A 21,469-nucleotide genomic window follows, 5' to 3' on the forward strand; every position below is an offset into this window, starting at 1 on the left:
GACATGACATTTTTGAGAGCTATGTCTGTGGGGTGACTATAGAAAGACATAAAATTATATCAGTACAAACTGAAAGAAGGATACTCAACTGAAAATCAAGATTTATAGGGCCACTGTGTAACTTTTCTGGGGATGGGAAGTCACCTGATTGTCTTCATGGAGATTATTGCTTTGTTTGGAATGTTTTATCCACAGTTTGGCATTAAATTACATCTCCGGAAGAACATGGGTCCCTCCTCACCTGAAAAGTTACATAGTGCAACATATTAAGTTTTTGTTCTTTTTTGAGTTGTAAAAAATTAAATAAGAAAGGAATAAACTTCATATTCTTTAATTCGCATTATGATTGAATAATTTTACAAGGCAACAGCATGTCACAGAGTAAATATATACAAAAAGTGCTGCTGCCATTTTACAATCACAGTCCAAACAGAAAACATTCCCTTCACCAACTTCTCATAGGTACAAATCCCAAACAGTGCAAAGACAATACAAGCAAAAATTTAAACAAAATTCACAAAAGACAGACATTTCCTATATAATCCAGCAGTGATGTTTTAATTTTCAAGATTGTAAAGTAAAGTAAAACAACAGTTTCAAGTACAGATATCGTTCGTATAATAATTTAACTTAATGAATAGTTGTTATTTAAACAGCAGCCAAACAACAAGACTAAAATCAATATCAATATTTTACACGACTTGCTCTTGACACTGGCAGTTTTGTTTGCTGACATGATTCAATGATTTAAATCTGAAATCATTGAGATCACATTACCCTGGAAATGTCAGTGGCCGACCTAAAATCCTGCAGGGAAGCGCAAAAGAATAGAAGTAATACATAATACTAAATATGGTCTTATTCACAAACATTTCTTTCTGATCAAGTAAGCCAATTGGACTGAAGGTGCCCATAATGTGAGCCTGTTCAGAGAAGCACAGTTTAAATACAGACAGTAGAGACTTTAAATATCCTTGATTCTCCAGTCAGTCCAGGGTGCAGTAGTGCATCATGGGTATCTGATGTTGTTGCATGTTAGCTCAGAGCAGGTCAGGCAGGATGAGGCCTGGAGGTTTGGGCTCCACACAGTTAATCCAGAAGTTGGCACAGCTGGCATGGTACTGGTGACCTCCATACAGCAGCTTGAAGTTGTCTGTTTCCGAGTTAAAGGCCTAAAATAAAAGTGAAGACAAAGTAACATAATTTAATTAAATCATGTCTACCCTGAAAACTGCAAAAAATGTGTGTATTGATGACAATGCTACTTTTCACCATAGTTAAACGAGATGGTACACTAAAGATGTGTTTGCTGATGTAATCCTCATTTATCAAGGTTTGGGACTAGCACTTTTTTATTTTTACTTTTCCAGTTCAGGCCATACATAAGACCAGAGATAAGATTTCCAATTATTGCTAAATCTAATTCAAAGGCCTAAAGTAAGCAGTAGGAAGCTCTATGTTTCCACTGTAGATGTATACTATAGTTGCTGATGTTGTTGACAGCTTTAGGTTTAATTTTGCTTCGCTACTGAAAAAGTGAAGCTGCAGCTGGAAAGGCATGACTAACGTGCAGTGAATCATTACCTCCCACTCACAAGGACAGGCACATGCACAATGCAACAACTGCACATAAAGAGCCGCACACAACATTAAGTCAGGCACATCTCTGCCTGTCACAGAGGAGTCCGCAGCTCAGACGCTCCTCAAGGTTTTCTTACAAAATGAATGACACCTTTCCACTTTGCAGTTGGCATTTCTCTCAAATATTTCCCCAACCAAGTCATCACATTCAGATCTGTTTTGTGCCATGGCCTGATTCAGACTGAACCAAACATGTTTGCCCAGACACAATGCAACCATTTAATCAAATCAATAAGACTTTATTTATTTCCAAGGGGAAATTCAAATTGTAGATCTCTTCAAATATTCATCTGCCTACCGCCAAACCTTATTGTACAGTCTTATGGCAGTCGTGCAGAAGAAGTTCTTGTGACGTTTTGTCCTGCAGCTCACTGATCTCAGACTCAAACTGTCTGCTCTCTGTTATTCAAAAGCTGAATTCAGGGGATGGTCCATGTTGTTCAGTGTAGCATCCATCCTGTTGAGTGTCTGTTGCTCTAAACTACTTCCTATAGTTGAACCAGCCCTCTCTATTAGTTTTTCTAGTCTCCTAAGATATCTTTTTCTGAGACTGCCAAACCAACAGACTGCATTATAAAAAACAGAGTTAGCCATTACCACCTAAAATACATATGCAACAGTTTATTGTTACAGCAGTTTGTTGTGTACATTAAAAGATTAACATTTTTAGAAAATATAGCTGGCTTTGGCCTTTCCTTTAAAGTGCATCTGTATTTATGGACCATTCCAGCTTGTTGTCCATATGCACCCCCAGGTATTTATAGCTGAACACTATTTCAATATCTTCCCCACTGATGGTCACAGTTTGAATTGGGAGTGTGTCGCACCTAAAGTCAATGACCATCTCTTTTGTTTTGGAGGTGTTTATAGATGGAGCCAAGACAAGTCTCATGCTAAACGTTCTCCGTGAGACTCCTGTATTCCTCTTCTTGTCCATAGGAATATATATATTACTATATCATTGAAAGCTTCTTGTTTCTAATTCATCAAACTAATAACAAAACAAGAAATGAAAAAAAAAAATTCAAATAATTACCGATAACCTCTTGTCATTGTCTCTATTCAATGCCTGTAAGCAGAAAAGTATCAAAGAATCAAGCATTGCACCAAAAGGTTAAAAGTAAAACGATGCAGCAAGGCCAGTATTTTCACCAGGAAAGTGGTTCCATCACCAAAAGAATCTGTGAGATAAAAAAAAAAAAAAACTCCAACCACCACCAATTACTCACTCATACACCACATTCATACAAGGACACAATAACAGTATAGACCAGTAGGAGCGGGGTTCAAACAGCCAACCATTGGGTTTGTAGACAAGCACTTCAACCACTTGAAATACTGCCACCCTGTCTGTACAACCAGCAAATCAAGACAAATCAAGTTATATAGCTTAGCACATCTAGAAGTTTAATTAGACAAAACAGATAAACAATTGGAAGTTGGAGCTCCTCTGTAAATTATCGGAATGATTAAGATTTATAGGCCTGCTGAAGCAGAAGCCATTAGACTTGATTCCTGTGTGCAACTGGATGAGACATCAACATTTCCCACCTTCTGTACCTCCAGGTTGAAAAACAAATCAGTTCCTTCAATAAATGACAATGCCACAATCAGTGGAGCATGCTATAACCATGAGCTGTTTCTGGGCTTTATAATGCTCTAAGGGATGCTATTCTCCACTTCATGCATTTTACCAGTGTAGCTCTGCCAAAAATGTAATTAAAATACAGGTTATTAATCTTAGTGCTAGTGGCTCAGGGACAGAACTGCCTCTATAAACAGAATGAAAGGTGAGTGGAAATGTGTACCACGTTTATTGCCAGCTGCACTCTCTGCTTATGAGTAATGGTTAAGCCACATCTGCTGCAAACCAAGATGCCTCTCGCTCCGCTGGCCTATCAATCTTCAAGAACAGTGCGACCTATCAATGCCACCACCTGCCCTTTCAACTGCAAGGTCTAAACACACAAATTAAGAGGCCAAACACAATCACTGAAGGGACAGAGAAGCAAAGCCCCAGTGAGAGTCATCAGGGGTGTTAATTGAAAATGAGGGTTAGCAGCAGCTACTGTGAGGTGAAAGAAAAAGATGACCCTCGCCCATGACAATGCTGTAAATGTTTTGACCTTGTGAAACCGACCTCTGAAGTGCAGCACCAAAGTGGCTATTCACATCACACATAGTTGTTTTGACAAACACATGACTTTAATTGGACTTAAACTTTAAGGGAGGCTGATTTTGGTCTAGAGTACAGATTGTAGTGATGTGTGCAGAAGGACAACTGCTGTTCATTAGGGAAGTGCAGCAGAAGTGAATCCTGTCACTTTGGTGTCTGCAGGGTGTGTGGCAAGAAGAAAATAGGCCCCAGAGGATCACAGCAGGAATGAGCGAAATTAAATTTGGTTGACAGTTTCTTGTCTCATACTCGTTTAAATAGGCGTCCAATAGTGCTTTCCTCTTTGTTCTGCAAAATGTTTCAAAATATTTCAATGAAATTTGAGACAATATCCACTACGTATAAAATGATCAGCCATGATGCAAATGTATGAAATGTTTGATTTTATACATTTAAAAATACTAACATACCTTACTACGAGCATCAACATTTAGAAGGCACACCCCACAGGCCAGCTCCTTGGCGTTCTTGATGCCAGGTCGCAAAATACAAGAGGAAAAATCTAAAGAGGTCTCATCAGGCTGTGGAAAAAGACAATTGATGATACGTTCATAAACAAAAGTTATAGCCAAGATCCAAATAAAACAAATTGCACTGATTAAGCTCATATTTCCAACAAAAAAATTGCAAAATAAATGGAAAAAAAGAAATCCACCTGTTACATCAACACCATGTGTTTGCATTTTGCCTCCCTGAGATTTCAAGTCTGTTCACTGAAACAATATTGGCTTCCTCTGCAGCAGCGCAGAGCCCCCATCTGTTTGCTTTAGAGACAGCCGCAGACAGCTGAATGAATAAATCTATACTGTCCTTGTCATTCTGCCTGATCCCACCATCAGACGACCACGACATACAGCAACATCCTAACTCAATCAATACACCATTGATTTGAACCTAATGGACCCACTGTAGACTTACTAGCATTTCATGAAGTATTTAGTAAACCATTGTCCAGATATCTATGCACTGATATATAGTTCAGTGTTTCTACATTGGTCTCTTGGTGCTATGATTTTATTTCATTTAATTTTATTTGTCATTTATCTTTTTTATACAGGGAGCGCCCAATGAGAGTACGAGTCTCTTTTTCATGAGCACCCAGTTTAAATATAGAACAATAAAAACAAAACAAATAATGATATAGATCCATTTAAAACATTAACATAAAACAGCTACAGGTGTGATTATAAAGGCTTATCACCATATTATTAAAGTGCATTAGTAGCACCAATGTATCCAGTTTTGCATGTCCTTGGCATGTATTCCATTTTTGGGAAGCAAAATAACCAAAAGCTTTTATTCATATATTTTCATGTGTTAGTCTGTCTCACCGCGAGTTTGGCCAGTGACATGAAGCTTAAGAGGTTATTCCACACTCGACTGATGGCTTTTAGCAGCTGCTGTAGTTTCTCTGAGCACACCGCCGTGGCTTTGATGCCCAGCTCCACACGGCGAGTGACGCGATACACCTCCACAACACCTGACAAAACAAATCACTGTTTACTTGTTGTTTGTTGATATTAATAAAAGTCTAAAGTGTCTGCTTCATGGTGGAGTGTCTTTAAAAAAGGTTTGACCCTTGTTTATATTGGTAGGATATCAATTATTCATTTGAAGCTCTTCTATAATATTATGCCATCCTTTGTTAAATATATTGTCAAATGATATAAATGACATATTTCTTACCCAGCAAGTACTCCATGCCCTGAGCAGACTGGATCACCTCTGTGCAGACAGATGAGCTGCTGATGCTGTTGAGTGTGTTGTTAGCCTTGGTGATTATCTATGAGTAAACAATAACAACAGGGAAGACTTAATTACAATTTAAATTCATTGAAAAGGCAACAATGCAACTTTCTGGCACCAACCTCCAAAGCACTTTCTAGACATCTCTGCCACTCATATGCATATCGTTCACTCTCCTGAGAAAGTATTAATCAGAATGGTCAAAAAATATAACAAAAATAATAATAGTAACTACAAATAGTGCAGTTTTGTCTCACCTCCACCTCTCCGGTCAGGTCCTTGTATTTGTCCCTTATAACAGGTAGTGCAGGTTTCTCATTCAAGGTGTTGGATCGATCCCTGAAGTGCTGCTCTGGAGCTGGAGATGGAGGTGAACGCCCAATTTCTTTCTCACCTAAACTGTGACTTCTCTTATGTGAACCTAGGAGCGCCATTAACAAAATAATTATTCTATAAACATCATTTGTTTATTTTTACCAACAAGTAAATATGGAAATTGCTAGGCCATACTTCCAGCTATGAGCTTGTTTGGTTGCAAACATTACACTCCCACTCTAAAACACCCCATCTAACAGAGACCACTACGGCAGGAGCAAATACTTTAATTGGTGACAAATTATCTATAAGCAGAAAACGTAGGAGTAAATTATTCATGAGGGCTCCCAGACAAAATCTGGCAGAGAAGCAAAACATGTCTTGGCAGTAAGACACTATTAGACACTAAGCCCTTTCTATTTCCTGCATTTTTATAGTCCTGCAGAATCCCGTTCCAAACACTGATTATTATTATTATTTTTTTTAGAAAATATAAACCCAAGGAAAGACACCCAAAAGAAAATGTACTTGTGTTTGCAAAAATGAATAGCTTGAAGTTTGCCAGTGGTTTCTCATCGATTACACAGTACTGTTGAGATAAGCAGTGCCATCTACTGTCTGACTGTGTTACTGCTCTGAACCAGTCTCAGATATGGTACATCAGCACAGCAACTATTTTGTAGCCATCAAGTCAAACAATATATTTATATAATTTAATAATAATTTATATTTATTTATATATATATATATATATATATATATATATATATATATATATATATATATATATATATATATATATATATATATATATATATATATATATATATATATATATATATATATATATATATATATATATATGACCCTATATATTATTATTATTATTATTTTTTTTTTTTTTCATTGTGGAAAGTGATTGGGATACATTTGTTAAATTTTTGCCATCAAAGATGGGAAACTTTATTCTTGTCAAAACCGACAAAAAATGAGGTGGTCATATGCCCGACTGGTAATGTAAATATAAATCTAATATAGGTCAATATAAATATAATATAAATAAAATAATAATAATGATACAAACATAAGCAACAAAAACATTATCTCACAAAAATGTACAAATACTCACCTTGAACTGAAAGGTCAAATGTCGCCAGCTCATTTATTATCATCTCCTCACTGGACTTGACTTTGGTTTGGGTGCTTGCTTTGAGAAAGTCTGACTTTCCAAACTTGGGCTTATCTCCTTGAAAAGCTCCAAACTCATCCAGGGCCTCACTCTGGGTGCTGTCTGAGCCCGTCTCCGTGGCAGCAGCTGGAGAGTCTGACTTCTCAGACACAGTGCTGGCAAAGTCCCCAAAATCATCATCCTCGTCTGCACCAGTGTGGTCCCCAATACCAAAGTCTGCAAACTTGTCCGAAGTGTTGTCCTCAGGAGGAAAAGAGGTGGCAGACTTTCCTTTAGAGGTGCCGGTGATGTTTTCGGAGCTACCAAAACTCAATTCCTTTCGCCGTGTGGGTTCAGAAGACGGAAGAGACAGTGCATCCAGAGCTTGTGGCTTCCTGTCAGTGGAGACGCATTCCTCAGACCAGTCGTAGTTAGCCAAGGTGCTGAGCGCAGAGGTCTGGAACTGGTCGAATTTCATGTCATCTCCTTCTGTAATGACAACACAGATATGCAACAAGTGGTTCCTAGAGAAGTGCAGATATGTAGAAGATTAAGTAACCAATGTGAAGTACCAAGGTTTCTGTCATTATCTTCATGAATTATATGGGTCCAGTGGCAACAAATTGAGTTAAGAATTGCTTAGTTACTTCGTGTGGTATCGGGTCAGCCTCAAATTGTCAGTGATTGTTTTGGTCAAAAAAACTCACAAAAACAGTTATTAGTGTCTTTCTTTTGACAGGTGTGGTGTTGAGCCAGGAACATTGAAGTTGCTGAAGTTGCTGAAGTTGCATGCTAAGCAGAACTGGCACTAGCACTGAAATAATTTGTGCAGCAAGGCGTTGATGACTTATCCATTAATTCACTGTCTTTTTGAGTTAAATTGATAAAATAACTAGGCTAAAGGAAACCTTACAACAGGTAAACTCATAATTTGACATTTAGTCACGTTTGTGATCACTGCTTCCAGTTTAACAGCAAAAACAACAAGTGTCATAAAATATGTGATGATTTGGACATGGATGGATTTACTGTAAAATAAACATTTCTTTTTAGACTATCAATTAACTGAGAAAATGTACAGAGTATGCATCCTTAGACCTAATGAAGAGTGGTATTAAATAACATGTCTTCAGTGTGAATATTTCAAAGCTGAATTGTACTAATGTATAATACTAATGCACTACAGTGAAGTGAACAATTTTATCATTGTCTCAAAAATATTGATTTCTTTCACAGTAGTGCACACACACATACACACACACAGCATTCTGTTAAGCTTGATCCAAAAAGAATTTGTGAAATTGACAAGGACCTACTTCTGTTCCCACTGTGTTACTAAATAATTATACGTGCAAGTTTTAAAAAAAGGACAAAATAAGACGGTACATGTTGCAGCAATTCCAACAGTAATATTTATTACAACAACATGAGAGTTAGAGAGAAAAGCGTCACAAAGTAGTAAAGGAGCTCTATCAATACAAGAGGTTTGTCAAACTAACACTTGAGAAGGTAGGCTTTAGTCATTTAGAGTACAAGGGCATGCAGTCTGATAAAAGTAAGAAAACAAACTGTAAAAGGAAATAACAATTGATTGTGGAAATTAGAAGCAGAAACCAGAATGAGAAGGCACATTCACAGCAAGTCAGTTATTCTGGGAAGAAGACAGACTTAGTTTTTCAATTTTGATTTAAAGAAAGATAACTGGACATTTAAAAGCCACATTGTGAAGCTCAAAGTAGAATTTGTTAACCCTTTGAGCGCCTGTAGAATCATGTTTTATTGTACAAGTACAATATCAGTGACAGTATAAAGCTAGAGACACATGTGTTTTCTAAGGAATGATTATTTAAATTTCTGTGCTTTGACTGGATTTCATATGTTTTTCAGGCACTCAAAGGGTTACAGGAAACAAAAGAGAAACCCTTCACCAAAAGCCAGATAGCCATTTTTACATCCAAGATTGAAAGGTAAAAAAAAAAATTACATGAAATAGTGCTCTATTGCTACAGAGATTGATTGTTAGCAGTCCCAAATGCACAGATGAAAGCAAAGACAAAGTTGTTTCAGATAGAGTAGATTAGACATGTAGATCCTACTTTATTATATGTGACATATCACATGTGTCAAGGAGTCTTATTCATTCCACAATAAAAGTGTATATTCCTGTAATAAAAATACTGTTTAATCTTTATACATTTCTCTCTGAATAAAAACTTGCAATACTGTTATGCATAAGCTTGTAATATGTTCTTGTCAATTTCACAAATTGTAAAGGCAGGCATACTGCAGCAAAAAGCAAGGCAGGAAGGGCAATACAGACTTGAACTATGTGTACTAAATGGACAGTTGCAACAAGTGGTAAATCCATGCTCTTATATCGTATCACAGTTAGTAATACTGCCAAAGATTAACCTTATGTAGGGTACTAGATGTTTCATTTCAAATGCTCCACTATAAAGGGGTGTGGCCCAACTGTTTGCTGCAGCTAATGAAACTATAATTTAAACACACACTCTGGTCACACTGTTATAGTTCTGCTCAAATTATTTGCAAAACAAAGCCATTGTACTACATTGTATGGGCACAGAAATAAGGCATTGAGCTTTTGTATTTTCTGTGAAAAACAATTTGCGTTACAAACATCTGCATAAAATGAATAATGCTAAAGCCTACTCTGCATGCAGATAGTGGGATGGTGAACAGTTACATGATCAAGGTCAAACACTTGATCAGTTCTTAGAATGAAATATGAAATCATAAGAAAGTGCTGGGACGTGCAGCCTTGAGTCCCAATATGTCCTGAATGTTTCTGGTGAAACATGAACCATGAAAAATGAGAGGTGTCATGAATAATTGACCACTGGAGAGAAGGGAGCACTGACAAGCACAAGAGAGGGACTTAGAGTAGACACCTCTAAAACACTTCAATTAATGCAACAAACTAAATTTAGGAAGAAGACTGAACAGACATACATTTAGAGGAAAATCACAAGGTACAATCAGTCAAGTAAAATACCTGAAATACTGGAAAACTAATACTGTTATTAGAGATAGCTGATCAAAATACTGCTTCCCCTACTTATTCAAAACAGATCTCAAGGGCAACCAAATTGTTGTGCGCGCAACAAAGCATCAGTAAACAGATTATTTCTACACTACGCTTTCAGTAAACAACAGCCTTTTCTACCAGATTTGTCATTTGAATGACAATAGGATAGCCTTTGTTCGTTGGCATTCAGCCCTGCCCCTGTCAACACCAGTTGACCAGTTAATAATGAGCACACTGCACTGTCGGAGGAGACACAATGTACACTGAGGGGACTCCAAAAACATGCTGGTTCTCACTACAGCTTCGACCTCCACTATGACGTATGGCTGCCACACATTCATACATTCAACAAATACAGATATCAGAATGTAATTTCAGATGTAATTACAATTAAAATAAGGAAGGATGGAGTGAATTACTGACACTGCATCTAAATAAATAAATAAATAATTATACAAAATATACAAAAATAAATGTGATGAATGAGAGAATGAATTGTATGGAATGTTGTCATGTATCTGAAAACTGATATGTATTAAGTGTCAAAACTGTCCTGGGCTTTTTATGTTAACATTTACCATAACCTCCCAAATTTGTAGCCACTAATAGACACCAAGTCTTTGTGTCAGCATGACCAAAGAGTGCCTCACCAGAGCAAGCGCACTAGCTCCTCACCTGTAGCGGGCGGCTGATGGGAGGAGAGTCCTGGTAGGTCCAAGGAGCTGTCTGACATCACATGCTTCAAATCTCCACCCATGTCGTGTTTCAGGTCCAGCTGCACTGACAGCGCGTCCTCAGAGTCGTCCTTTCCCACACTGCTGCCCCCAATGGAAGGGAGGTCCAGGGATTTCACAGAGGCACAGTCCTCCTTAGTGTGTTTGAATGCAGCCACTTTGTCCACTAAGGTCTTTTCTGAGGCGCCGAGGGCAGTGCAGAACTTAGATGCTTGAAAGTCTGCAAAGTCATCATTGTCACTCTTAAGAGAAGAGAAAGAGCCCCCACCACTCTCTTTTGAATCGTCATAGGTCAGACCACCCTCCAGAGACAGCTGTTTGAATACGTCATACTTGTCAGAGCCTTGCTGAGACCTAGGGGTCTCTCCCTGAGTCCCTGCACTGATGTCTTTAGTTTCTTTACTAGAGTTACCAAATGCCATAAAGTCTGCAAAGTCATCTTGGGGGACTGTTGAGCTGCCTCCTGCTGATGCACTTGGGATAGCCTCAGAAGAAGAAGAACCAAACAGAGCAAAGTCACCAAAGTCATCCGCTCCTCCAGACGGGGGCTTAGACCCACCTGGGAGGAGCACTAAAGAGGGGGGTATAGACACAGGGGGGAATGTGCTAGATTTGGCCTCTGAGGAGCCAGGGGCAGAGGGAGCTATAGAAGAGAACAGGTCCAGGTCGGCCATGTTGAGTGGGTTTTTGGACTGAGAGAGAGTAACAGCAGGTTGCTGCTGTGGGAGCTGCTGTAGAGACTGAGAAGTAGGAAATGCAGAGGAGAAAGAAGGCTGAAAAATCTTGGTTTGTTCGGAGGGGTCTAATGGAGAGATGCTGTCCGCGGTTTTAAAGTCTGTGAAGCCATCATCAGCACTGACAGACTTGAAATCTGCAAATCCTTCCCCTGTAAAAAGAACATCAGTAAATCACAGTTATACAAAACATGAGCATATTTGCAATACCTCTAGTTCAGCAGTGTATAGAAAGCAATCTTTAAGCTTTGTAAAAAGTACAGTTTAGTCATTTCCAACAGAAAATGTGTGTTGTGTTTTCCATAAACCTTTTGTAAGAAGCTATTTCACTATAAATAAATGACAAAAGAGAGCATTTTACACAGTGTGTTTTTGGTTTCTTTTGTTTAACAGATCAGAAGAGTTGCTTGAATTTTGCTTGACTGTATAAGGACTAACGCTTGAACATATGATCAAAAAGCTGTAAAAACACATGCAAAGTTCTCAAAGATGTAACTGCCAAACAAAACACATTTGTAAGAGAAATTTTCCCTGTAATAAAGTGGATGCAGATTATCACACAACAAAGTAGGTTCATTTGGTAGGAGGTGAGCAGATTTTGTTTCTATTATAATTCATACACTGGGCAGCACGTACCAACTGGTACAAGATATTCAAGTATTGAAAAAGAATGTCTGTTCACAGTGCTGGTGTAAGACAGAGGAGACAACTAATGGGCTCATTAAGGAGATGAGCCTGACAATGGCAAAGCAAAGGTCACTGCAAACACAACTTACTGGAGCTGTGAAAGCTGTCTCCATCGGAAACTGCTCTAATGAAATAGGTATGGGGAAAAACACTGATATGAACACTGCAGAAATAAGACTATTCACAGTCTACAAGTGTGTGATGCCCAATTCAGCATATTTTACAAAATCCTACATGTTTGAGTAATCCACCTCCAATGTTGTCCTACATAAGTGCTCTGTTCTTATTTGCAACAATTCTGAAATTCAGACTGCTCATCATATATGTAGGGTGCAAAAATGCCTCATAGTCATTTTTTCAACAATAAACACCTAATGCAAACTAATACAACTAATACCTGAAAAAGCATAAAATGTTCTTTAAAGTCAGCCTCATATGATGACTTATTCAAAGCTTAGACATTATGCACAAACTGCTTACCAACTGGCTTCTTGTCAGCAGTTTGCTCCAGCTGTCGGAACACGCTGTACTTGTCTCCACTGTCTGGATACAAATAAACATCAGAATATTAAAACAGGCATAGAAGCAAAATGTTAGTATAGTAGTATAATCTACAACATGCAAATCTATCCCCATCACTGTTTTTAGAGATTTGGGAACAGATAGACCAGTTGCCCGTAGGTACCTGAAGAGGGAGGAGTAGGCTCTGAAGGTTGGTCCAAAGACAGCTGCTTGAAGACGGCATATTTATCAGAGGATGAAGCAGAACTAGAGCCAGACACAGGAGTCAGCATGGCCGGCATGCTGCAAGAAGAAAATAATGTTATACGTCATAAAACAAAGAAAGGTAATCTGTCAAATAAAAGCTTCACAAGCTGACTGAGCTAAAAGCTAATGATGAGCGAGTTATTTAAATATTTTGGATCCAGAAATATGATGAAATTAAGTGAAAAGGTGCAAGATACATGGGAAAATGTATTTGGTTAAACCTACATTAAGAGAATATCATTATCTACAGTACACAAATGATAATGGCCCAACCTTATTATTATTCAAACTATAATAATAGAATTTGTTTTACATTGATAAACATCTGATAAAAGGCAACCCAGCAAAACTAACTTCACAGAAAATAACCACAGAGATATGTTGTGCAAACAAAGTTATATTAAGTGGAGCTACAAAACCAATAGCCTGTACCTATTTTGTGGTTGTGGTGGGATAGAGGTGGAAAAGCTGCCACTAGACTCCCCCTGGAAATCAGTGAAAGATGAGTCAGCTGTCCCTGGTTTGGGCGCCTCTTGGAAATCTTGAAAGTCATCATCATCTGTTTTTGCCGCCTGAGAGATTGTTCACAATAGTTAAGAAGATGGCATCAATAAACTTACAAACTGAAATGATCAAGGAGTTACCTGGGCAGGAGGAAAACTAGCAATGAAATTAGTGTTTGTGGGGGCTTGGCTGGTTGCTGCGGGGGCCATGGGCATGACAGATGGGGCAGGTGTGGGCATGGGCATAGACACTGGAGGTTGGGTCATCAGAGGCTGCTGTGGGAGGACTGGGGCCAAGGCCATCGCCAGAGCAGGCAGGTTAGGAACGGGCGGAGACGGAAACTGATTTAGGATTTCCACATTCATTGCTGGGAGGCCACTCTGTAAAAAAGAATACAAAGCAAATAGGAACATGTTTGATTATGCTGATAAGTAAAAGCACTGTGTTACTTTACAGAACTGAATTTAATTGCGTTCTAAAAGAGTTCACACCCTATTCTGTATAAATGTCAGTCGAAGTCTCTACTTGTTTCTCGCCACATCAGAAATAATTTTTTACTTTTTTTGCTTTAACCCGGACTGAGCACACTATGGACCAGTATAGCTCACCTAGACTTTTATTCTTTTTTTAGCCATAAAAATCATCGAATAAATGACTGGGAAAATCCCCGCAGAACCGCGCTCTCATTCGTCACCTTCGAGCAACAACAGAGGCAGATTACCGTAATGATGGTAAAATATTTAAATAGCCCCATGCCTCCACTTTGAGACGGCGTTTGAATTTACATGAGAGCACGACTGGTTGCGGAGTTACGCTACAGGAAAGTCTACAACCGCGCTCTATTGGCGACGATAGCATCCGACGCTATAGGGTTAAGCCTCTAGGTAATCCCTCAAATGACAAAGAGTATCTTATTATTGTCCATATTATTCTCCTAACACTGACGGTGTATATCAAGAGGTGCCTGAAGATGTCTACACTCCAGAGGTGGTAATGCATGCAAAATCTCGGTGTCAAAACTAAACCAATTCAGGTAATCATTAACCAATTATGTTATTACTGTGCAGAATTCAGGAATGTTGACAGAATCTTGTTTACCTGTGCAACAGCTATGAGAGCGAGTACCGTGTAGAGCTCCTCTTTGGTCAGCATGCCTGGCGTTGTGCGGTTGGCCGTTGCCCAGATCTGACCCAGTGCTTCCCGAGGAAGTCCTGACGACATTAGAATGGGATAGAGCTTGGCTGTATCTATTCCAGCTGGGGTCATGGTGAACTCAAGAACCTTTTTGAACATTTCTGAGAAAATAAAATGATAAATATGGATATAGGCAAAAGCATTTTCATAGGTTCATTTTATTCAATATGCTCAGTATTCAAAATGTTTACCAGGAACAAGGCTGTCGTTGTAAACCCAGGCAGGCAAAATAGATGAAATTTGTTCTTGTGGTTGAAAGACGCCAACACCTGTTGTGTCACAAAGAAAAATTAAGATTTATTTATCAAGATATTTGGCATACCTGTCCAGCATCGATTTCTTGATGAAGCTTTATTGATTGAATATCTCTAATATTCTTAGATGTTTGGAGCAGTTAAATCAAAGACAGCAATGATTGGTATGCAAAGTCAGACACAGAGGAAAACTACAGAAAAGAAGTAAAAAACAATTTCAAAGGGGACCCGTTGACATGTGCCCAACAGTTAAAGCACACACTGTGTATGTATACGTGAAACAAAAAGCAGTCATTATGCAGAAGAGGCATTCATTTGACAGGCAATATCACCGCTGTAAGAGACCTGGCCAAAGAAGGAGAAAGAGCAGGCAAAGAAATTACATCCTTTTACCATCACAAAGTTAGTGCATGGCAAGCTTTGATATTAAAATGATTGTGCTTGAAAGGAAGAAAACAGGATACAGGCATTAATGGTGGGAGTATAGCAACAGAGAAGGAGATAGGCAGATTGTCTAACAGAATAGGCACTTCTCTCACCACTTTCTCTACAGGTTTGAGAGGATGAGTCAGCAGTTGGTGCTTGTACAGGTGCTGAAAGGGGGACTTCAGGATTTTCTGTGCTGAAGATGGAACTCAAGTCCTCATTGGCCGCAGCCCAGTCCCTCGCTTTGGTGCTTGATTGAAACTGGGCTGAAACCTTATTCTTAGGACCCATTTCGGCCAAACTTTTCTTTGACTTAAAGCTAACCTGGGCCATCTTATCACCTGTGAGATCACAGGATGTGAATAGCTTCTCCTCCAAGGATGGGCCTAAAGAAGTGAATGAGGAATAAACTTATAAAAAATAGGCTTAACAGTGTTGTTGAGATATGGACATTTTTGTACAAAGCACTTGGTATAATTGTCCCCTCAAGATGCACATAAGATATTAGGGATCTGCAACAAAAGGACATGTAGCCTAACAATAATAATCTATCTAATTATCTTTGTTGAGTAATTAGGTTGTTGTGAGGGGGCAGGGAGTAAGGAAGAAAAGTTACCTTGGAATGTAGCTTGGGAGCTGGTGCTGACAGCAGAATGAATTGAAACAGAGTTTTGGGATGGCGGGAAGGAAGAGGAAGCATCTGTCCTTGAGGAGGGGGCCGGAGTTGGCACTTGGGAGGACAGGTTAGGGTTTAGGGAAGTAAAACTGGCAGGTCCTTGGACAAAGTCACTAAATTCATCATCCGCATCAGATAAAGCTGTCCTAGAATTAAGGGGTGAAGGCTGCACAAGGGCTTGAGGGGTGAAATCAGAGGTGGAGGACGTGGAAAAGCAAGGGAAGGGAGCAGGCGTCTCTACGGGACCCTGAAAGTCACTAAACTCGTCCTTCTCTTCTGACAGAGCTGAGGGGAGAGTGTGAGTGGAGACAGATGGATGTGATGACGATGAGTCTGCAAAAATGAAGAAGTGGTGATAATGGCACAACACAGCACACACTATGGAAAACAAATATGGGAATATTCTATATTCTTGTAAGGCAAGCCTAAATGTATGTCAGATACTAATTTCTCATATATATTTTGATCAAGTCCATGTGACTTAACATAAAAACAACAGAGATTTGCAAGCGCTATTGCCGGCCACAACAAGAGCTTACTATATACTTACGCATTATAAGAAAATCTACAGGAAAAGTGAACATGAGTAAATGGTGGTAATAATATCAAGATACCGCTCAACTACATGCCCACCTCAATAATAACAATCTATATAAACAGTTTCAATCAGGCTTCCGACCCCTCCATAAAAAAATCACAAACCACCTACTCATGGCAGCTGATACTGGTTTACTCTCCATCCTCATCCTCCTTGATCTAACCGCAGCCTTCAACACCATCTCCCACAGCCTTCTCCTCCATAGACTATGCGCCATCGGTATCACTGACATCCCACTCACTTGGTTCACCTCATACCTCACCAACCGTACACAGTACATTAATTTAAAATCACACACATCCAACACCTTCCCTCTATCTGCTGGGGTCCCCTAGGGCTCTGTCCTGGGGCCCCTCCTTTTTATCATCTATATCCTCCCTCTTGGTTTCATCTTCCATAAGCACAACATTCACTTTCACTGTTACACGGATGACACCCAGCTCTACCTTTCCTCCAGGCCCTCGTCATCATTTCCACCATCCTCCCTTATCCTCTGCCTACAGGAAATCAACACAAGGTTCTCCACTAACTTTCTCATGCTAAACAGTTCCAAAACAGACGTCCTCCTAGTAGGCACCCCATCCACACTCTCCAAATCTAACAGCTTCTCAATCAACATCAACAACTCAACTGTCCATCCTTCCCCTCAGGTCAAGAGTCTGGGTGTCATCCTCGACAGTACACTTTCCTTTCACTCACACATCAATAATGACACCCAGTCTGCATATTTCCACTTACGCAATATCGCTCGTCTTCGCCCTTCCCTCACTCCTCACACCAATGCCATTCTAGTCCACAGCCTTGTAACTTCCCGCATTTATTAGTGTAACTCTCTTCTCTTTGGTCTCCCCAATAAATCCCTCCAGAAAATGCAGCTCCTTCAGAACTCTGCAGCCCGGGTCATAACACGGACCCCCACTATCCACCACATCACCCCCATCCTACAACAACTAAACTGGCTCCCCTTAAAACAGAGAATTAACTTCAAAATTGCAGCTCCTGCCCGCACTCTCCGCTCCTCCTCCTCTCTCCAGCTCACTGTACCCTCTGCCCAACTTGTGACCATGGGGAACAGGGCTTTCAGCCGCTCTGCCCCCCAGCTTTGGAACTCTCTCCCTCCTGATCTCCGCAACTTAGACTCTCTTCCACTCTTCAAATCCAGACTCAAAACTCACCTGTTCAGACTGTCCTATCTCTTGTATCCAATAACACATCTTTTATCAATCAGTTTTTTGTCATGTTTTATTGTATTTGTATGTTTTATTTAATTTTTATCTTGTTCAGTGTCCTTGGGTGTTTTGAAAGGCGCTTATAAATAAAATGTATCATTATTATTACTGTACCTGGTTTCTTGCTTTGTGCAGAAGGTGTAGGATGCATTTTAGCATCTCGGCTGAAACCATCCAGGTTGCCTTTTATGGCCTCCAAGGCATCATCACGGCTCTTCTCTCCTATCTGAGACTAAAATAACACTGTTACTATCACTGAATATTTGGAGATAGACATTTGATTACACAAAATGTATTTTGAGACAGTCTAACCTTGGGTTTGACACTGCTCAACAGCCTTAGCTTCTGTTTCTGCTCCTCAAACTGTCGTCTTTTCCTGTCCTCTTCCAACATCTTTTGCTGCTGTTCAAGACGTTTTCTGGGGAAATAAATGCACATTTATGAAGTTTGTCATTAAATTACACTATAACAATAGTGTCACAGTGTCTTACTGGTGTTCCTCAGCCATTTGTTTTTGAATATCTGCGGTATACTGTGGTCCTGCCGGTCGCATACTCATGAACTGAGGCTGACCCATGAACTGCATTCCAGGGGCCTGCATCCCAATGGCCATCCCACCCTGTTTGTTGAATGAGCACATAATGCAGGTGATTTGTATTTAGCCTATAGTATTTTATTTTTTAAAGCTTAAATAATGCAACATTTTAACAAACTAAATAATAAACACCAACCTGCATTGGCATGGCACCCGGAGGCATCTGTCCTCCAAAATTCAGTCCCATCATACCTTGCATGTTGGGCTGCATGACCTGAACCATAGGGAAGCCCTGTTGTTGGGGCTGCTGCTGTTGTTGCATGGGCACCATACCTGCAAGAACACAAGATATAGTGTTAAGTCAACAGTTAGGTCATAATGTGCTAAATATAGATACATAATTTATTGATTTAAAAATGTGGTGTGTGTGTATGTGTGTGTGTGCGTTTAGCAGGCTGGCCTAATCAGCAGATCACAAATGATTAGATAATGAATTATTAAGTAGTTTATACCATAAATATAAATAAAATGACAACTATTTTTGTGTTTTTGGTGGGTTTGAATGTCTCATGAAGTGAAATATTAAAGAACATTAGAAGAGAGAATGACTCACCCTGTGGTGGACCTAAACCCCCTCCAACGGGAAACGCAAAGCTGAGGAGAAAAAAAAGGCAGTGAGAATGATATTATGGTGAAAAACAGATTAGTCATGAATCATTCACTTAAAATGAAAATAAGCACTACTTTTAATAACATCCAGGCCAAAAAGTAAAAACAAAATTTTCATATTGACTTGAAAATATTTGTTATCACCATATTCAGTTCAGTAAACATCATAATGTATTCTGATATTTCCACAGGGAATTTTGAGATGGCCACTGCTATAATAAGTAACAAGCCCTTAAGAAATAATCAATGTGTGAAAACTTGGACAGGTTTGTGGTTAACTGGGGCCAGCCCACTCAGGCCTGTGGCTATTAGCAAAGAAAATTATTAGAACTAAAATCCTGTACCCTGGGCTTCTGCTGCATGGGCAAATGGCTTGCTGGGGTTGTAATCCAAGTCTATCACTAATATAATAATACACTGACTATGGTATAAAGAACATCACTGAAATGCATATGTTTAAATATTGAAAATATAGTTCTGCTCATGAATCATGATCATGACTGAAGGGCTTTCAGATGGTAACATCTGCTGCCCATGAGACATGCAGCTTTCAAAGCTTTTATCTTGCACAATAGTGGGCATAACTCTGAGGCAAATCACAGGATGAGGAACAGATTAACATCCAAAGAGATAAGCAGCAACAGCAGCTGTGAAAGCTTGACTGCCAGTGCCATGGCCTTCTGTGGGACCCCTAATCATTCAACTAGGGATGGGACAATATGCAATAATATTATTTATTGTGATAAAAAGTGTACACAATAATTGTTCGCGGGAGATTTTATATAGTCATGATAATCGCCAACAAACATAATAACTATTATATTACCAGAATGAGCAGAAAAAAAATATGTCAACGAGGAAGGGGGGGGACAAAGGGGTCTGTTGTCCCAGACCCTAGGGTCTTAGGGACCCAGAATTGTGAGGCTTCTTGACTTTGTGTCCCCAAATTTCTGTAGAGGGCACTGTTTATCCATAATGTTCTCCGCTAGTCATAGTTGTTTTCACTAATAACAAAGTACAATTATATAAAAGTTGTTATCGTGATATAATCATTAATCACATTTACTTTGGCCATGACAATCACAACACAGTTCAATATCATCCCATGCCTACATGCAACTTTAAAAAATAAAAATGAAATCTTTGGTGAATCTATGGACTTAATTGCAGTTAGTGAGGCAATAAATTATCTAACATACTTGTTAAACCTTATGATATAATCATACATAGATAAATTATAACAAGCCCAAAACACCATGTCATGTTACACTCTAGGTCTAGAGGAAACAGAACCCAATCGAATAATATAAAATCTACATGCCTGACCTGCATGCTGTCATAAGACAATGAACGGAATGTACAAACACCTGCTACATTACAAAAATACAGGCAATTAAAAGGTATTAAATAGACACGCGGCAGTGGTATCCAATGTTAATTGTACATCAGAGATGAGCTAAAGAGGCAAGGTGAAGCAAGTTTATTTCTATAGCACAATTCATACAGGTAGTATCAGTGGCTATTATATAGTATTTTAGTCCACATCCCATCACTTCTAGAAATTAAACTACAAACAAGATAAAAATGTTTCCTTTGCTTTTCTCACTGGCTAGTTTCCCCACTAGTATTGAGATCTATGTATCTGGTTTCACCTGCCACATCAGCGTCTTCAGCAAGTCGTAACCCGTAACAAGAACACATGTATTATTTACATGGCCCAAAATCTGTCATGAATGAATTATGAGCTCTCTGTTCATCTATTGCCCAGTCTAACTCAGTGTGATGGCAGTACATTTCTCTAAAGTTCCAGGTTCTCTGTGGAACGCATATTTCAAACCAAAACAAGTGCTATGAAATACATCAAAAAGCAAATGCATGTAATAAAACCCATGAAACGCACACAGTTGGCAGGACAGAAGACAATCAGCTGTTTTCAGGCCTGCGCATCTTGTTATTTATTGTGCAGTTCAAGGCAGCAGATCAGCCTCACGATTAAAAGACAAACATGTCTCAACCGGAAGATCCTACAACACACACCCTGAACAGTGTGCGTGAATAACGTGGAAATCGTTGTTGAAATGCAGACAGAAGAAGGAAAAACTGCCTGCTAGCTTCTAACCTACCGCTAGCTTGGACACCTGACAACCAGCCATCTCATCACAGAAGCCTCCTTCGACTTATATATAACTTATATCGCCATAATAAGCACCCCCGGGGATCAAGCTGACGGCAAATACCGTATCAAACTTGTGAAATGCATAAATAGATCACAATTTGGAGGACAACGGGTTTAAATGACCAAAATACCTGCCACCTCCCCCAGGTCCTGGTCGCAGCGCCATCTTGATAACAGTAATCACTGGATG

At 39.3% G+C, this 21,469-nt stretch overlaps 1 protein-coding gene across 7 annotated transcripts; it reads right to left on the reverse strand.

Annotated features, from left to right (window-relative positions):
- Positions 1-315: 315 nt before the first annotated feature.
- synrg (synergin, gamma) lies at positions 316-21,469 on the reverse strand. Of its 7 annotated transcripts, none has more exons than XM_033976448.2 (24): positions 21,411-21,469; positions 19,048-19,088; positions 18,631-18,767; positions 18,391-18,518; positions 18,212-18,317; positions 18,014-18,131; positions 16,013-16,405; positions 15,510-15,782; positions 14,908-14,985; positions 14,621-14,817; positions 13,663-13,902; positions 13,451-13,590; positions 12,936-13,054; positions 12,731-12,793; positions 10,771-11,715; positions 7,008-7,535; positions 5,821-5,984; positions 5,686-5,739; positions 5,504-5,600; positions 5,149-5,297; positions 4,228-4,338; positions 4,067-4,105; positions 2,678-2,710; positions 316-1,172 (listed from the first exon to the last, which is right to left on the reverse strand). In XM_033976448.2, exons 1-24 carry the CDS (start codon positions 21,443-21,445, stop codon positions 1,041-1,043), a joined length of 4,320 nt encoding a protein of 1,439 aa, XP_033832339.1. In that variant the 5' UTR covers positions 21,446-21,469; the 3' UTR covers positions 316-1,040. The 7 variants fall into 7 exon arrangements, with proteins under 7 accessions (XP_033832339.1, XP_055081866.1, XP_055081868.1 ...); XM_055225891.1 differs by having other exon boundaries at positions 7,008-7,532; positions 21,411-21,465; XM_055225893.1 differs by lacking the exon at positions 15,510-15,782 and having other exon boundaries at positions 21,411-21,465.

This window comes from Periophthalmus magnuspinnatus, chromosome 13 (genome assembly GCF_009829125.3).
Source record: "Periophthalmus magnuspinnatus isolate fPerMag1 chromosome 13, fPerMag1.2.pri, whole genome shotgun sequence".
Lineage (NCBI taxonomy): Eukaryota > Metazoa > Chordata > Actinopteri > Gobiiformes > Gobiidae > Periophthalmus > Periophthalmus magnuspinnatus.